Genomic DNA, 18158 nt, shown 5'->3' with positions numbered 1-18158 from the left:
GATCCAGGGACTCCAGGATCATGACCTGAGCCGAAGGCAGTCGCTTAACCAACTGAGCCACCCAGGCGCCCAGGCCTAAGTCCTTCTTGTTTAGGATTGGCATGAGCGGTGGGGGATGGGGCAGCATCCCCATAGGTGCAAAGTCCAGGGTACTCGAGGGACGCCCAGCCCTGCCCTTCTGCCCCCTCCACACCCCTCCCAGTCCCTCAGGCCCCACCCCTCCTAAGCCCCACCCCTTCCATAAGCCTCACCCTGGTAGGATGACCTGGCTGAGCTATGCCCCTCCCTATTCCTCCCACAAGGGCAGGGAGGGGCTTTCACTCCACTGAGGATGCTGAGGCTCTGTAAGCCCCAGGTGCATGTGGGAACTTGGCGGCCTCGCTGCCCCCAGGCAGTGGGCGCAGACTCGGGCGCAGGGCACTCACCCTGGATGTGCAGATCACCTCTCGAAGGTTAATGTTCATCCAGTTATCACAGCTCACCAGGTGCCCATTGTATGTCTCCCCATTTTTGAGTTCCACCAACTGAAAGAGAAATGGCCCCAAGTCAGCCATGGGCCCCAAGGGAAGGGCAGCCCTACCCCTAAGAGCTGGGTGACTACTGCCTGGGCCTCATTCAGACATGGGACCTCGTGGGACCCGGTGGCCACAGCACATGGTGCTAGTACTGCCCCCCCCCCCCGCCACTGCCCCCAGTGGCCCATCTTACAGGTGACACGTTCTGCATCCTCTGTACATTTTGCTGGGCATTGTAGTCTTCTATGATGAAACTGGGTTTTGTTTGTGCAAACAAACAAAAGCAAAAAAACCTACCAAAAAATCCTCTACAAATCTTTCAAGGAAACAGCGAGGTTAGGGTAACAGTGGCCGCTGACTCAGAACAGCCAGGAGGGCACATCTCAGTTGGTCCAGGCAGGTGCCCCGGGGCAGGTGTTCTCTGACAGCACGTATGTGAGCTTTGGTGGTCTGGAAACACCTTTTCAGTCCAACAATTACTCATTTATTTTAATGTGCTCTGGGAAAACAAGCAAGTAGCCCATCACTCTGAAGATATGCGGAGACTTAAAAAAAAGAATCGACTCAGGTATCTGACCAACAGAAATAAAGGCAAACATCCAGGCAAAAATGTGTGCACAGGGGCGCCAGGGTGGCTCAGTCGGTTAAGCATCTGCCTTGGGCTCAGGTCATGACCCCAGGATCCAGAGATCGAGCCCCATGTTGGCCTCCCTGCTTAGCAGGGAGTCTGCTTCTCCCTCTCCCTCTGCCGCTCCCCCTGCTTGTGCGTGCTCTCTCTCTCAAATAAATGAAAAATAAAAGCGTGCACAAATGATCATTGCGACCAAAATATTCACCAACAGACAAGTAGAAACAACCCAAATGTCCACCATCAGCAGACAAGTGGATACACAAAATGTGGTATGTCCATACAGTGTGCTATCACATGGCCAGGGCCATCGGGAATGAAGCCCTGACACACGCTACAATGTGGCTGAACCTCAAAAAACATCATGCAGAGCTGAAGAAGCCAGACACAAAAGGCCACACAGCGTATGATCCCATTTACAGGAAATGTTTAGGACAAGCAAATCCACAGAGACAAAAAGCAGATTAGTACTTGCCAGGGACTGAGGAAAGGGGATGGGGACTGCTAATGGGGTTTCCTTCTGGCGTGATGGAATGTTCTGGAACTACATTGAGGTGGTGGTTTACAACGCTGTGAATGTACTAAATACCCCTGAGTTGTATGCATTAAAAGGCTGAACTGTAAAGGCGCCTGGCTGGCTCAGTCAGAAGAGCATGCGACTCTTGATCTCAGGATCGTGAATTCAAGCCCCATGTTGGGTGTAGAGATTACTTAAATAAAAGAGTAAGAACTTCAAAAGAAAAAAAAAAGGTTGAACTGTATGGGATGTGAATTATAGCTGAATAAAAAAGAGAAAGAGAAAGAGAACAGAACGTACCGACACACTGTATCATGAACGGCAAAAGTCGTTTAGGGAATAACGTGTGTTATGTGGTCCTATCTGTGTTTTTTTTGTTTTTGTTTTTTTAAGGTTTTTTATTTCTTTTTTTTTTTTTAAAGATTTTATTTATTTGACCGAGAGACACAGCGAGACAGGGAACACAAGCAGGGGGAATGGGAGCGGGAGAAGCAGGCTTCCCGCCGAGCAGGGAGCCCGACGTGGGGCTCGATGCCAGGACCCTGGGATCATGACCTGAGCCGAAGGCAGACGCTTAACGACTGAGCCACCCAGGCGCCCCAAGGTTTTTTATTTCTTTATTTGACAGAGAGCATAAGCAGGGGGAACAGCAGGCAGAGGGAGAGGGAGAAGCAGACTCTGCTGAGCAAGGAGCCCGATGCAGGGCTTGATCCCAGGACCCTGGGATCATGACCTGAGCCGAAGGCAGATGCTTAACGGACTGAGCCACCCAGCACCCCAATCCCATCTGTGTTTTTAAAAAATCACATTCGGGGCGCCTGGGTGGCTCAGTTGGTTAAGCGACTGCCTTCGGCTCAGGTCATGATCCTGGAGTCCCGGGATCGAGTCCCGCATCGGGCTCCCTGCTCGGCAGGGAGTCTGCTTCTCCCTCTGACCTTCCTCCCTCTCATGCTCTCTGTCTCTCATTCTCTCTGTCAAATAAATAAATAAAATCTTAAAAAAAAAAAAAAAAAAATCACATTCGCGTTTCTACACATATGTTAAGCCTGGATGTGCAAGGTGCCTGGCTGGCTCAGTCGGTGGAGCACGCAACTCTTGATCTTCACTCTGTGAGTTCAAGCCCCATGTTGGGCATGGACCTTACTTAAAAAAAAAAGAAAAAGTCTGAACCAGCATATATCAAAGATATCGTTACTTTGTTGGCAAGAGTAATGAAGAGGAGTTTCTAGTTTCTAAGTACCTCCAGTGTTTGACATTTTTAATAAGCCTGTATTACTTTTATAAGCAGCAGAACTAAGAGCAGGTCCTGACACGCGTAGGAGGGAGAAGAGAGTAAGCTGCTGTCTTGTGGGCAGGGAGGAAGCAGGTCTGGCTGGAGGCACCTCACCCTTTGCCCACTGTCCCTGTCCCTGTTCTGAGGTTGGTTCCCGCTGAAACTCACTGCCCTTGACAGGCATGTACTCACCATGGGATGATTCTGAGCCGTCTTCAGCAGCGACAGGGGAAGCTGGAAGGCAAACAAAGGCACATAACTTGTCTGATCAGCACTGAGGGGCCCCGGCCCCTGGGCAGGGCTGGGACTCCAATCTCACAAATCTGCCAGCTCATCACTGCGCTGGGGGTGCAGGAACACACAGCCCTGACCCCCGACAGAAAATGCATGCTCCTAACTCTGCCCAACCCCAGGACACATACCTGCCTCCCAGTTTAGGAAATAAAGCCTGGAATACTCCCCCGCGCCCAATCTCAGAGGCAGCAGTCATCTGGTCTTGGTGCTGACCATTCTGGGCCTTTCTTTACAACTCATGTTGCCTATATTCACACCTTGACAGGAAAGGGCCTAGCTTTCCAAGCTTATCATGAGCGCCACAGCACACGGATCCTTCTGCCGCTTGCCTTTTTTTTTTTTTTAAAGATTTTATTTATTTATTTGAGAGAGGGAGAATGAGAGAGAGAGAGAACATATGAGAGGGGATAGGGTCAGAGGACGAAGCAGACTCCCTGCTGAGCAGGGAGCCCGATGCGGGACTCGATCCAGGGACTCCAGGACCATGACCTGAGCCGAAGGCAGTCGCTTAACCAACTGAGCCACCCAGGCGCCCTGCCGCTTGCCTTTTTTGCTCAACTGGTATCTCTCTCATTCAGAGCGCCTGGGTGGCTCAGTTGGTTAAGCATCTGACTTCGGCTCAGGTGGTGACCTCAGAGTCTTGGCATTGAGCCCCGTGTCAGGCTCTGTGCTCAGTGGGGAGTCTGCTTGTCCCTCTCCCTTTGCCCCTCCCCCCCCATGCATGCACGGGCCCTCGCTCTTTCTCTCATATAAATAAATATATATTTTTTTAAAATAGATGCAGCTTTCTTTTTCATCCTCGTACACAGTTATTGTCACACCCACTTTACAGATGGGGATACTGAGGCTTAAGAGACTGAGGGACTTGCCTGGCACTATAGAGCTAGTAAGAGACAGAGCCTGGCTTGACCCCATCGGCTGGAAGTCAGCTCATGCTGAGCCACACCTCAAAGGGCAGCCCTGACTGGACCAAGAGGGATTCTGCCAGGCCGTTGGGTAGCAACCTTGATCTAGGGTGGCTACAACTGAGCTGGGTTTTCAGTGAGAAAATTCATCAGGTAGGGGGAAAAACATTCCAGAAAAAAAAATCTGTCGTTACTATAAGTAATGGCATATAAGAGATGCAATCTTTTAAAAAACTCACCCACATACAGTCAGCTTTCAAGATATTAAAAAATCAGCTCTTTTCATTTTGGGAACACAAATCATGACCCATACAACACTGGAGCCTGCTTCTCAGTCTCCAGGAGGGTGACTCAGGTGGCAGTGCTTGGGTCCAGGATCCAACGACAGCCCATCCAGCAAGGGCAAATGAAGGTTCTGGTCTAAGGGTCCCACAGATGAGACACTCACTGCCTCAGGGAGGACGGGAGCTTCACTGCGCCTTGCACTGGCTTTGGAATTCTGTCATCCTGACCCCCAGAAGCTCGCTGCAGGGGAGTCTCGGCCTGCCCTCACACTCCCGATGCAGGCCAGCTGCTTCTCTAGGTGGTGGGGACTGGAGGCCAGAAATGGTCAACTCCCACAGGACGGCTCCCGCGGAAAGGCCTGAGGGGGATTCCCACATCCCACAACCTTTCCTGAGAAGAGCCGCCTAGGGGAGGTCCAGTGGCGGCAGGAAGCCAGGCCCAAGCCCACTTCCTGCACTGGCTTCCTGGTAAAAAGGAAGAAGGGGCCATGTGGAGAGGGGGTGACTGCTCAAAGGAGGACAGGCAAGCAGGCTGGGGCCCCGACTTAGCCAACCTGCGGCTCCTGCCCTCTCATTTGGAGTTCATCTGTGCGATGGTACCCAGGGGCAGAGAGCCATGGGTCCAACTCACACCTGGGCCATAGGCCTGTCACCTTTTACTGAGGCGAAGCCTTAGGCTTTCCTGAGCAAGCCTGTTTTCTTGTGTCCAAGATGGGAATGTGGACCAGAGCGATGACACACTCAGGTCTTCCTCCCAGATCACCTGAGAGGGGACAGAGCAAGGTTGGGCCTGGAAGGCAAGAATGAAGATGGATTCAGCACTGAGAGGCAGAGAGGTATAGCCAAGGCCCCTCTAGATGAGGGACCCGTGGCCAGAGCAGGAGGGACCTTCCCAGGGACACCACGGCAAGATCCTGAGATAGCCCATGAAAGTAAGCTGAAGCCTGTCAGCAGGGGCCCCACAGGAGTCCTTTTATGGTGTGCGCAGCTTCTGTGCCCGTGCTGGCCTCTCCCCTGTCCCAGCTACTGGCAGCACAGCCCTGGAGAACCCACAGCTTCCTTGGCTGTCACGGGCAGCGCCCTATTCACAAAGCAGCTGAGAAGACACAGAAGTGACCAACACCTGCTCCCAACACTCCCCTGCAGATCTAACTCCCCCAACGAGTCACAAGGCCAAGCCAGCTCCAGCCAAAGTGGCCCAGTTTGTTTCTCACTAGCCACACCCAATCCTGCCGTCTGACCTTTGTTCCTGCAGTTCCCTCCGCCTGGGGCTGTCCTTCCTCAGGCTGGTGGCTGCTCACATGTCACCTCTTACCTCGCTTGGCCAGGCCCTCATAATAACCTCATCTAGGGGTGATATTTCCACCTGGGCCACCCCCTGCGGCTTCCATTATAAGACATAGCCAGTCTCTAATTATCTTGTTTATTAGGTCTCTCTGGCCAGACTGGAAAACTCAGAGGGTGTGGACTTTGTCCGGTGCCGAACTCAGGGCCAGGCACTCAAGAGGGACTCAGTAAATATTTGCTGAACAAATACACAAGAAAATGCACACACCATCCAGGGAGGCACATGGCGTGGCTGGGATACCTGCCCCACCCCACAGATAAGAAAAGGAGAGGCTCAGGGGCGCCTCGGTGGCTCAGTCAGTTGAGCGTTTGCCTTGGCTCAGGTCATGATCCCAGGGTCTTGGGATGGAGCCCCGCATAGGGCTCCTTGATCAGCGGGGAGCCTGCTTCTCCCTCACCCTTTGCCTGCCGCTCCCCCTGCTTGTGCTCTCTGTCAAATAAATACATAAAATAAAAAAAGAGAGGCTCAGATAGGGAGAGTGGTATTGGGAGGGACAGTCCTCAAAGGCTGCATGGCCTGGAGCAGTGTCCACATCTTGCCATTTTCCAGATCCTCATCCCCAAACTGCTGGAGACAAAGGAGAGAGGAAGGGGAAGATTCCCCGAGAACTTAAAAAACTTGGTGGGGAAGAAGTTCTTGAAGGTGCCAAGGGAGATGGGACGGGCTAGGACACTGTTCAGAAGACAGGGCCATCTGGAGTTGGGAAGTCAAAAGCTTCAGGAAAGAGCATCCTTTCGTCTGGGCTTTTTCAGAATGTCTAGGATCTGGATGTCAGGTCTAGACCAATGTAAGACTAGACCAGATGGCTTCTTGAGGCTCCCAATTCAGGAAGCTGTTATGGAGACCCTTCCCCCCGACACACACACCCTCAGACCCCTGCTTCCTGCCCCATCATGACCTTGGGGAGCTGGGAGTCTGTCATGCCTTGTCCCTTCCTCAGCATTCTTCAGGCTGAAAAAAAGAGTCTGTTCTTTGCACAAGCACTGTTCTAGGCTCTAGGAATGTATCAGGGATAAAATAAAAGACCCTGTCTCCAAGGAGCTTAAGGGGGAAGGAACCTCCCAGTTCCGCCCATCCCCTCAGGCCAACTCTGCCCTCCAGCAGAGGAACGCATTACCTCTCTCATTTCCTGCGCCAGCCAGCCAGTATTTAGTACAAATCTCCACTAACCTTAAGCTCTGAGAAACATGCAATGACCCTCAGAAACTGGTGCTGATGGGCCAGGCACTCTCCTAGGAGGCCTGGCTCTGAATTTGTGTGGTCCTGTTTCTCTGTCTATCCATCTTTTTTTTTTTTTTTAAGTAAGCTCTAGGCGCAACGAGGGGCTTGAACTCACTACCCCAAGATCAAGAGTTCCAGAGTCTCAGCCAGATGCACCTCCCTGTCTAAACATTGAAGGCTGGGGCACTCTCTGACCTAAATCCAGAACTTTCAGGATCTGTGAGCAGCATGGTGCTGGAGAGGCTTCCCGTCAGGGCCTCAATTTCTCCTTCACTGAACTGGGAGGATACAGTTAAGTCCACTCCTGGCTCAAAATGCTCCCTTCTCCAGAAACGACATCCAGTGTGATCCAGGGAGAAAACAAACCCGCTCTCTGGGTCTGCTGTTCCAGCCTTAAAATGAGAGACACAGAAGACTGTGCTAACATTCTAAAGGCCCTTGCAAGTCCTGTAATTCTCAAAACCGGTTTAATTTGGAACTCAGATCGGCCCTCGGTCGCTCCACTTTTCCAATATCTGAAGTTAGATTGGGTCGGATGCACTCGGAGCCACTCCCCTGCCCGAATTCACTCTTCGGTATTCACCGGACCCTTTGGCAGGCCCCTCTCTCAGGTCTCAGTTTCCCCATCTACAAGGTGGAAAGACTGCAGGTAGGCTGACACATGGTTACACGTTCGTCCAATTCTAAGTCCCCCGAGACTGACAGGCTGGATGCTCTGGGAGACCTCCCTGCCCTCTCCGGCCTGTGTCCCCGTCTGGGGCCGGGGGGCAGAACCGAGGCCCTGACTGCATGCTAGCTCCGCATCGCCCCTGCCTCAACGCCCGCCCCGAGGGCCCTCGGCAGCCGCGTTCCCCGCCTCCCGGCGAGACCTGCCACCGCCTTGCCCTCACCATGCTGTCGGCGGGGAGCAGGCTCGCCGACCACTTCCGCCGCCGCCGCCGCTGCTCACGCGCCCGCCGGTAGCCGCCCTGCCGCGCGCCACTAGGCTGAAATGAAGTGGCAGCGACACGAGCCAGTCAGCGCAGGGCTCGAGGGACGAGCAACCAATCCGCGCGGAGTAGGGAGGGATCAGCTAGACACCACGGGCAAGGTTGGCCGTATTCTCGCTGGAGAGTAAGAGAAAGGGCCGTAAAGTGTCGACGTGAGTGCTGAAAAAGGGGGGCGGAGCCAGTGCGAGGCCTTGTGGGTAAAGGCGCATGCGCAGGTGAAATTCTCGACGATCTCTTGGGCTCCACCCTGTGGGCAAAGCCGGATATCGCTACAATTTGCAGAGGAAGAAATTGAGGCTCCGTGGTTATTGGGTTGTGTCTAATGCCTCTCTTAGGGCCCCTACAGTTCGGATTCTCATTACTGTAGTCGATCCTTATCCAGGGCACGCCTTTTGGTAGGTTGGAATCCCGCCTGTGCCCCCCTTTGTAAAACTGGTTTAATGATAGTGTCTGTCCGAGGTTGTAGTGAGGATGAAATGAGTTAAGCCAGGTAAAAGCACTTAGAACAGCGTCTAGGGCGCCTGGGTGGCTCAGTCGTTAAGCGTCTGCCTTAGGCTCAGGTCATGATCCCAGGGTCCTGGGATGGGGCCCCGCATTGGGCTCCCTGCTCAGCGGGAAGCCTCCCTGCTCTGCCTCTGCCCCTGCTTGTATTCCCTCTCTCGCTGTGTCTCTCTCTGTCAAATAAATAAATAAAATCTTTTAAAAAAACAAAAAAGAGCGTCTAGCACAAACGGAGCACTTAGTACCCAGGCGAGCGATAGTTATTGAGCACCTGCTATGTGCCTGTTTCTGGATACACACAGTGAACAAACCAGACAAAACTGGCCCTCCTGGGATTTAGGAGCCCACTGGGCAGACAGATGATAAGCAAAATAGATTGGCAAATGTATTAGTTTCCCTGGGTTGCCATAACAAATTACCACAAATTGGGTGGCTTAAAACAATAGAACTTGATTCATGAGTCTGAAATCAAGGTATCAGCAGGGTTGGTTCCTTCTGAAGATTCTGAGGGACAATTTGTCCCATATGTCTCTCCCAGCTTCTGGTGGCTGTCAGCAATCTCATAGTTCCTTGGCCCCCAGAAATATCAATCTCTGCCACTGTCTTCACCTAGCTTTCTTTGTGTGTCTCCCTATCTCACGTCTTCCTCTCCTTTTCATATAAGGACATTCTCTTATTACGCCCACCCTAAATCCAGGATAAAATAATCTTGAGATCGTTAATTACATTTGCAAAGACTTTATTTCAAAAAAGGTCCTATTCACAGGTATGGGGGTTAGAACTTACCTATGTTATGTTAGAACATCTTTTTAGGGGACACTTCTCAACCCACTATATCAAGTAATTACCAATTGGATGACCATCAAGGGTTCCTTCTCTGCCTTGACTTTCATGCATGCCTTGACCTTCAAGCCTGTAAATAAGCAATAGGTGCTTTCCCCCAATGACTTCCCTTCTCCAGGTCTCCTGAGTGTCAGCATTGGCTTGAGAGCCTTTCTTTTCTTTTTTATATTTTTTAAAGATTTTATTTATTTAAGAGAGAGAAAGCGAGAGAGCACACGCGGGGGAGAGGGAGAAGCAGACTCTCCACTGAGCAGGGAGCCCGATGTGGGGCTCGATCCCAGGATCCTGGGATCATGACCCAAGCCAAAGGCAGATGCTTAACAGACTGAGCCACCCAGGCACCTAGAGAGCCTTCCTTACCAAGACCAGGGCCAAGATGGTTAGGCGTCTGCCTTCGGCTCAGGTCATGATCCCGGGGTCCTGGGATGGAGTCCTGCATCGGGCTACCTGCTAGGCGGGGAGCCTGCTTCTCCCTCTGCCTCTCTCTGCCTCTCATGAATAAATAAATAAAACATTAAAAAAAAAAAAAAAAGACCAAGGCCAAGTTCTTCCAGCAGAAAAAACCCTGTGCTTCTTGGAGCCGGCTTAGGGAGGCCTTGATGTCCACCTTCTCAATAAAAGATTCCCCTGCATCAGGCCTCAGAGACCTGGGCGGAAGAAGATGGGAACCCACAGGCCCGGCTACTTCCCACCAGAAAGGTTTTAGACACTAAAATTTCCCCTCCAGGACCTGGTGAAGGGGGGGGGGGGTCTGGGTGCCCAGCTCTGCTAAAAATGTGCCGAGTGACTCAGGCATGTTTCTCCCTTTCCTCCTCCTTAAAAACGGGAAGAATCATCTCCACCAACCAGGGTTACTGTGTAGATTGATCAAATGTGGAACCCACATAAAGTGCCAAGCACCTGCTAGCCCTGAACTGACAACTGTCCTTCATGTCTTAGTTTAGGTTCCTCGGGCTCCCAGAAACCAACCCTGAGATGAAGACTCAAGGGCACAGAGTATATTCAGAGGGTGACCCCAAGAAGATCCCACTGGAGGCGGAGACCTGAGAAAGGGAGGGAAGGATCCCTGCAGGAGGCGCCAGTGAGTAGGCAACACAGTAGGCAACTGGAGATCAGTCCAGCTGGAGATCTCATGGAGACAGCATAAAAACTGGTATCTTGTAGTGGTCCCACCTAGGGTTAGGGCAGCTGGGGTATTTATTCAAGTTCCATCTATCATTGGCTTAAGGCTGCTCTTAGGGGTGCCGGTGAGGTCTGGGATGTGTGCCGGACACTGGTAGGTGGCTAAATAGTGATAGGCCAACTGGGTTAGAAGGATTGGAGGGACCAGCGAAGCCTTGTTTGCCAATGCTAAAGGCTGCTTATTTTATTTTATTTTTTTAAAGATTTATTTATTTATTTATTTGAGACAGAGAGAATGAGAGAGACAGAGAGCACACGAGAGGGGGGAGGGTCAGAGGGAGAAGCAGGCTCCCTGCCGAGCAGGGAGCCCGATGCGGGACTCGATCCCGGGACTCCAGGATCATGACCTGAGCCGAAGGCAGTCGCTTAACCAACTGAGCCACTCAGGCGCCCTATTTTATTTTTTAAAAGATTTTATTTGTTTGACAGACAGAGAGAGAGAGAGCACAAGCAGGGGGAGCAGCAGGCAGAGGGAGAGGGAGAAGCAGACTCCCTGCCGAGCAGGGAGCCTGATGCGGGGCTGGATCCCAGAACCCTGGGATCATGATCTGAGCTGAAGGCAGACGCTTAACCAACCGCCTGACCCACCCAGGAAGGCTGCTTAATTTATAAACAACAGAAACTAGGGTACAGTGAACTGTCTCAACATCCACATGGTGGCACAAGTAGGAAGAAAATCATTGCTGGTACACTACTTTTCTGACTTTTCTTGACTTCTATGTGTAGTGTTTCTCCTTTTGCCCAATTAGCAAACTCCTATTCATCCTTGAAAACTCTGCTTGGGTGACCCCGTGTGGCAGACTGCGTCACTGCAGTTTTTGTCAGCCCTTTCAACCTAGGCGTGGCCAGAGTTGGCCATCCCCCTGGCCATAGTGATTGGTTAAAGGAGGAGCATGTGACCAACCAAGGCCAATTAGGTCTTCCTTGGGAGGGCTACTGAGGCGGCAGAAGAGCGCTCTTGGAGGAGGTTGTTAAAAGTGAGATAGTAAAAGCCTAGGATTGATTTTCTGGATGAAGCTTTCTGCAGGATGAATCCAGCGTATACTCACAGCTACTATGTGGAAAAGGAGGCATGGTGTGAGCCCCTGGATCCAGCTATACCTGAAGCTGTAAGGCGTGCCTTTCCACTTATATGAGCCCAAAAAGTTGTCCTTTATTGCTTAATTCTCTTGGAGTTTGGACTCTGTCCCTGGCAATTGGCATAAAGTGCACTAATGCGTTGCTGCTCTGAGAGCACTTCAATGACTGCCCCCCAAATCTAATCATTCCTTCTCTTTACTTTGAACCTTAGTAGCTTGCACTCATTTTCATCACTACCTGGTTTGTGCCACATTGTCATTGCTTGCTTGCACACTTAAGCCTTCTCAGCTCTGACTTGCAGAAACAAAAATATGAGAGTTTGCGTGGGCCAGTTTGTGACTGTCAGTCCAGTTCCTTCCCCCCTCTCATCATGGACACACGACCCAGGCTCAACCAGTCAGAGAGCTTCCCTGGGGCGGTTCTGAAACTGCAGAGCTGGAGTAATTTGAGTCAGGTACAGACATGGCTGTCTCTTCAGAATCTTGGCCCTGTTTAATCCTGGACCCAGCCATACCTGATGCTTCATAAATCCACATCTTTCCTTATCCCTTGAACCAATAATGCTATTTTTTCCAATCCACTTTAAATTGTATTTCTGACAGCAGAAACCTCAAGAGTGCAGGTCAATGTACCTACCAAATTTTTTTTTTAAAGATTTTATTTATTTATTTGAGAGAGAGAATGAGACAGAGAGAGAGAGCACGAGAGGGAGGAGGGTCAGAGGGAGAAACAGACTCCCTGCCGAGCAGGGAGCCCGATGCGGGACTCGATCCCAGATCCCTGGGATCATGACCTGAGCCGAAGGCAGACGCCCAACCATCTGAGCCACCCAGGCGCCCCTGTACCTATCCAATTAACCAAAACACCCTACCCTCCACTAAAAAAGGGGGGGGGTTGTAAGACTCAAGATCGTGGTGAAATTGGTAGACATATATTTCCTTTTAAGTGGGGGAAAACATTGGCATTATCTGCCAATTGTGTCTCAAAGTCCGTAAACGTGTCATGCCCTCCAACTCAGTAAGCCATTTCTGAACTTTTATACTAAGGAGGTCTTGCAAATGAAGGGAAACACTATGCCAAGGCCTTGCAGCAATATTGCCAATTGTAAAATAACAGAAAGAATAGCAGTGGACTTGTTGAGTAAGCTATGGTTCACCCACTAGACAGAATATTTTCCATTCATTAAAAATTATATGTAAACTCACCACCATCACCAAGGGTGGGCTGGGCTCAGTGACTCACTTTCAAAGAAGAGTAGAGAAAGGGGGAAATAGTGACTTGGTGGTGGAGACTTGTGACAGTTACCACACGCAGTGGGCTGAATGGCCGGCCCGGAAAGACATGTCCAAGTCCTAACTCCAGAACCTGTGAATGCAACCTTATTTGAAAAAAAGAGTCTTTTCAGATTTAAGTCAAGGATCTGAGATGAGATTGTCTGGGGTTTAGGCTGGAACCAAAACCCAATGACTGATGTCCTTCTAAGAGAAAGGCAGAGGGAAATTTGAAACACAGAGAAAACAGAGACAAGAGGTTGGAGCCATGCAACCATAAGCTAAGGAACCCACAGAACCTGGAAGATACAAAGACGGATCCTCCCTTGCAGCCTCCAGAGGGAATGTGGCCCTGATGACACCTTGATGTTGTACTTCTGGCCTCTTGAACTCTCAGAGAATAAATTTGCGTTGTTTTAAGCCACCAAGTCTGTGGTCACTTGTTACAGCAGCCTCAGGAAACTCATACACCCCCGGCACAGAGTGATCCAGATTACGCCACTGTGATAAATTGTTGGGGAGGTCAGGAACCCCTGATGTGATGAGATGAAAGGAGCATCTCACCTCTGTGGTCTTCCCCAAACACCCACAGCCCCATTCTAATCACAACAAGAACATCAAACAGATCCAGATCGGGGGCATCCCACAGGACACCTGGCCAGGCTTCCTCAAGGCTGCTAAGGTCATGGGGCACCTGGGTGGCATTTGACTCTTGATCTCAGCTCAGGCTTGATCTCAGGCTTGTGAGTTCAAGCCTCCAAGTCCAGCATGGAGCCTAGTTTAAAAAGGGGGGGAGGGGTACGTGGGTGGCTCAGTCGGTTAAGCAGCTGCTTTTGGCTCAGGTCATGACCTCAGGGTCCTGGGTTCGAGCCCCATGTTGGGCTCCCTGCTCTGTGGGGAGACTCCTCCCTCTCCCCCTGCTTGGGCGCTCTTTCTCTCTCTCTCAAATAAATAAACTCTTAAAAAGAAAAAAAGACTGCTAAGGTTATGAACAACAAGGAAAGACACACATCTCATTCTATTAAAAAAAAAAAAGATGCTCTATTCTGTATGACCGCATTGCTATCCATGCTAATACTCTTATTTTAGACTTTACCTTCCCTCTCAGTACTCCCAGTACCCCCGCACTCTGTAATTCCCATTTTACAGATGAGGAAACTGAGGCTTGGAATGGGAAAGTAACTCATCTGAGGGCATGCATTTGAAGTCAAGCCAACTGGCTCTAACCACCACACTTGCTGTCTTCCATTCTCTCCCTAAGAAAATCTCATAAACATTTTATTTATTTTTTTAAAAGATTTTATTTTTTTATTCGAGAGAGAGCAAGAGACAGAGAGAGAGAGAGAGAGAGCATGAGTGGGGGGAGGGGGAGAGGGAGAGGGAGAAGCAGGTTTCCTGCTAAGCAGGGATCCTGACATGGGGTTCAACTCCAGGACCCTGGGATCACCACCTGAGCTAAAGGCCACGTTTAACTAACTGACTGAGCCACCCAGGCACCCCTTGAATAAACATTTTAAAAGAAACAATTATTTACAAATGAAACTTTTTTTTCTTCCAACAACTCTGGGAAACTAGGTGTGGCTTCTGAGTCTATTACATTGTACCAATGTCAATTTCTGGTTTGACAATAATTTAGTAAGATAGACCATTTCACTGGTGGAAGCTGAGTTAAGGGACCATGGAAATGCGATTTTTTTCAACTTTATATTAGTCTTTTTTTTTTAAGATTTTATTTATTTATTTGACAGAGAGAGAGATAGCAAGAGCAGGAACACAAGCAGGGGGAGTGGGAGAAGGAGAAGCAGGCTTCCCGCAGAGGAGGAAGCCCCATGCGGGGCTCGATCCCAGGACCCTGGGATCATGACCTGAGCTGAAGGCAGATGCTTAACGACTGAGCCACCCAGGCGCCCCTCAACTTTATATTAGTCTTATTAAGCTATTTCAAAATAAGAAGTTATAAAAGCTGAGTGACCAAAAGAATTGAAAGCAGGGTCTCAAAGAGATATTTGTATACCCATGTTCATAGCAGCTCTATTCATAATGGCCAAAAGGGAGAAGCAACCTGTGTCCAAGAGCAGATGAATGGAAAAACTAAATGTGGTATATTCATACAATGGTTTATTATCAGCCTTAAACAGGAAGGAAATTCTGACCCATGCCCTAACGTGGGTGAACCTTGAGGATACGGTGCTAACTGAAATAAGCCCGTCACAAAAAGACAAAGACTGTAGATTCTACTTATATGAGGTCCCTAAGGTAGCCATATTCATAGAGACAGAAAGTAGAATGCTGGGCTGGGGGACAGGGGATGGGGAATTAGCATTTAATGGGGACAGAGTTTTAGTTTTACAAGATGAAAAGAGTTCTGAAGATTAATTGCATGACAACGTGAATGTTCTTTTAACACTACTGAACGGTACACTTAAAAATGGCAAATTTTATGTTGTGTGTATTTTACCGCAATTAAAGAAAAAACACTGGGGCACCTGGGTGGCTTAGTCAGTTAAGGTTCTGACTCTTGATTTCAGCTCAGGTCATGATCTCAGGGTTGTGAGATCGAGCCTGGCATCAGGCTCTGCGCTGGGCAGGGAGCCTGCTTAAGCTTTTCTCTCTCCCTCTGCCCCCTCTCCCCCTAAAAACAACAACAACACTCTAGTGGCATTGTTTTTTTTTTTTTTTTTTTAAAGATTTTATTTATTTATTTGAGACAGAGAGAATGAGAGACAGAGAGCATGAGAGGGAGAAGGGTCAGAGGGAGAAGCAGACTCCCTGCCGAGCAGGGAGCCCGATGCGGGACTCAATCCTGGGACTCCAGGATCATGACCTGAGCCGAAGGCAGTCGCTTAACCAACTGAGCCACCCAGGTGCCCCAGTGGCATTGTTTTTAAAGATCTTATTTATTTATTTGTCAGAGAGAGAGAGAGCACAATCAGGGGGGAGCACAATCCCCGCTGAGCAAGTAGCCCAATGTGGGACTCGATCCCAGGATCCTGGATCAGGACCTGAGCCGAAGGCAGACACCTAACTGACTGAGCCACCCAGGCGTCCCTAGTGGCATTTTTTAAAAGCAAAAGTTTTTGTATTGTATTTATTTCTGAGCACAGGTATACCCAACATTTCAAAAGTTCACATTATCCCACTTGATTTCACAAAATACCTACACATTAGTACCTGTTTTCCCTAACTGAAAGAGATCGGAAGGGACTTCTGCTCTAAGGAAAAGGGTGAAAAGCGAAGCTAGCCTTCAGTGTTTGTTCTTCAGCAAGTCCTGACAGAGGCAGCCAGGGTCCTCCTCTGAGAACTCCCCTCAGCATCCCAGCATCGAGCTGCCAGAGCATTGAACTGTGGCTGTGAGCATCTGGGTTTTATTTTGACTTATTTTGTGCATCCATTAACAGGACGTGTCCTCAGGTACCAGAAAAGCCTGAGAGAGGTTATTTTGGGGGGTCTGGGAATGCTCAAAATTTTTTCCATATAAATGAATGTTGATGGCTTCTTGGCCATCTCTGCTTACTACGGGTTTCACGGAAATGCTCTACTTTCAGATAGCTGCGGAACCCTGTAGTTGATGTATGTGCTGTGTACAAGAAGCATTGGTAGTGTTCCCCCTCCGCCCCCACTTTCACACACACCCCCACCCTGGTTTGCTCCCCAAAGGTATTATCAATTTCTTGCTTTTCCTTCCTGAGATATTTTCTGCATTTGCAAACACATTTGTGTTTGTCTTTCTAACGTTTACATTTGCTTTTCATTCCATAAATGCTTCCACGCTGGCTTTTCTTTTTCTAATATTGTATTTATTTATTTATTTTTAAAGTAAATCTACACCAAACTTGGGGCTTGAGCTTAGGACCCCGAGATCAAGAGTTGCATGCTCTGCCGACTGAGCCAGCCAGGAGCCCCTCTATTCTTTTCTTTTCTTTTCTTTCTTTTCTTTTCTCCCTTCCTTCCTTCCTTCCTCCCTCCCTCCCTCTCTCTCTCTTCCTTCCTTCCTTTTCTTCTTCCTTTCTTTCTGATAAAATGCACATAACATAAAACTTACCACTAAAACCATTTTAAAGTGTACAATTCATTGGCATTAAATACATTCACCATGTTGTACAACCATCACCTCTATCTAGTTCCAGAACATTTTCATCACCCAAAAGCAAACACCATCCCCATGAGCAGTCGCTCCCTGCCCTCCTCCCCCAACCCCTGGCAACCATTAATCTCCTTTCTGTTTCTATGGACTTCCCTGTTCTGGAGGTTTCATATAAGTGGAATACTACACCCTGTGGCCTTTTGTAACTGGCTTCCTTCAGTAGGCATGATGTTTTCAAGGTTCATCCATGCGTGTATCAGAACTCCCTTCTTTTTTATGGCTGAGTAATATTCCATTCCTGGATGGACCAATTTTGTTTCTCCATTCATCCATTGATGGACGTTTGTTTGTTTGTACTGACCTTTTGGCAACTGAATGGTGTCATGGACATTCACGTACAAGTATTTGTTTGACACCTATTTGCAATTATTTGGGGTTTATACCTAGGAGTGGAATTGCTGGTCCTCTGGTAACTTTGTTGAAATTCTTGAGGAACTGCCAAGCTTTTCCATGTGGTAGCAGCCCTTTATTGCACTTGTCTTTCCAAAGTAACCATCTTGTTTTGTTTTTAAGATTTATTTATTTGAGAAAGAGAGAGAATGAGTGTGCATGTGAGTGGGGGGAGAGGCAAAGGGAGAGGAAGAGAGAGAATCCTCAAGCAGACTCCCTGCTGAGCATGGAGTTCTAAGTGGGGCTTGATCCCAGGCCCATGAGATCATGACCTGAGCCAAAATCAAGAGTTGGCCGCTTAAAAGATTGAGTCACCCAGGCACCCCCATCTTGCTTTCTTTTTTTTTTTTAAGGTGTCCTCTATTTCTCCCTGCTCCTTCATCTATCCTGCCACTGTTGCAAAGCAGATCCTTGAGCACAGACCTTGGAAGCGCCAGTCGGGATATTTTGGGGGCTGCTTGTCCTCCCTAAGGACAAGCCTATGTACTCCTGCTCCAAATCCCCGTCCCTCCCATATGTGATCCTGGGACAAGTGACTGAGCTGCTCTGGGCCTCAGTTTCCATACTTGAAAAATGGGATAAGAACAGTCCTCCCTTGAAGGGTTTTGTGAGATTAAGAAAGAAAACCCCAGTGATGTGCTCAGACAGGGCCCGAGTGTAGTTTGGGCTACCTGTGTATCTGAGCCTTTCTCCCATCCAGTCTCAGCAGTGTGTGACTCAGTTTCTTCCCATCAGCACTGACTCTGGATGTTATATATGCTTCGTCCCTTTTG

The 18158-nt window shown here is 49.4% G+C and overlaps 1 protein-coding gene across 1 annotated transcript in view; it reads right to left on the bottom strand.

The window, feature by feature from the left end:
• LSM4 (LSM4 homolog, U6 small nuclear RNA and mRNA degradation associated) overlaps nucleotides 1-7965 on the bottom strand; it is a 13430-nt gene extending 5465 nt beyond the window's left edge. Inside the window, exons 1-3 of the mRNA XM_021683112.1 lie at nucleotides 7876-7965; nucleotides 3126-3167; nucleotides 426-524 (exon numbers count right to left, since the gene is read on the bottom strand). Coding sequence (XP_021538787.1) covers nucleotides 426-524; nucleotides 3126-3167; nucleotides 7876-7878 — 144 coding nt within the window. The 5' untranslated portion in view covers nucleotides 7879-7965. The remainder of the gene's footprint in view (nucleotides 1-425; nucleotides 525-3125; nucleotides 3168-7875) is intronic.
• Between the last annotated feature and the right edge of the window lie 10193 nt (nucleotides 7966-18158).

This window comes from Neomonachus schauinslandi, chromosome 1 (assembly GCF_002201575.2).
Source record: "Neomonachus schauinslandi chromosome 1, ASM220157v2, whole genome shotgun sequence".
Lineage (NCBI taxonomy): Eukaryota > Metazoa > Chordata > Mammalia > Carnivora > Phocidae > Neomonachus > Neomonachus schauinslandi.
Note: the sequence above shows the minus strand (reverse complement) of the source record. Positions and strands in the feature narration are given on the sequence as shown.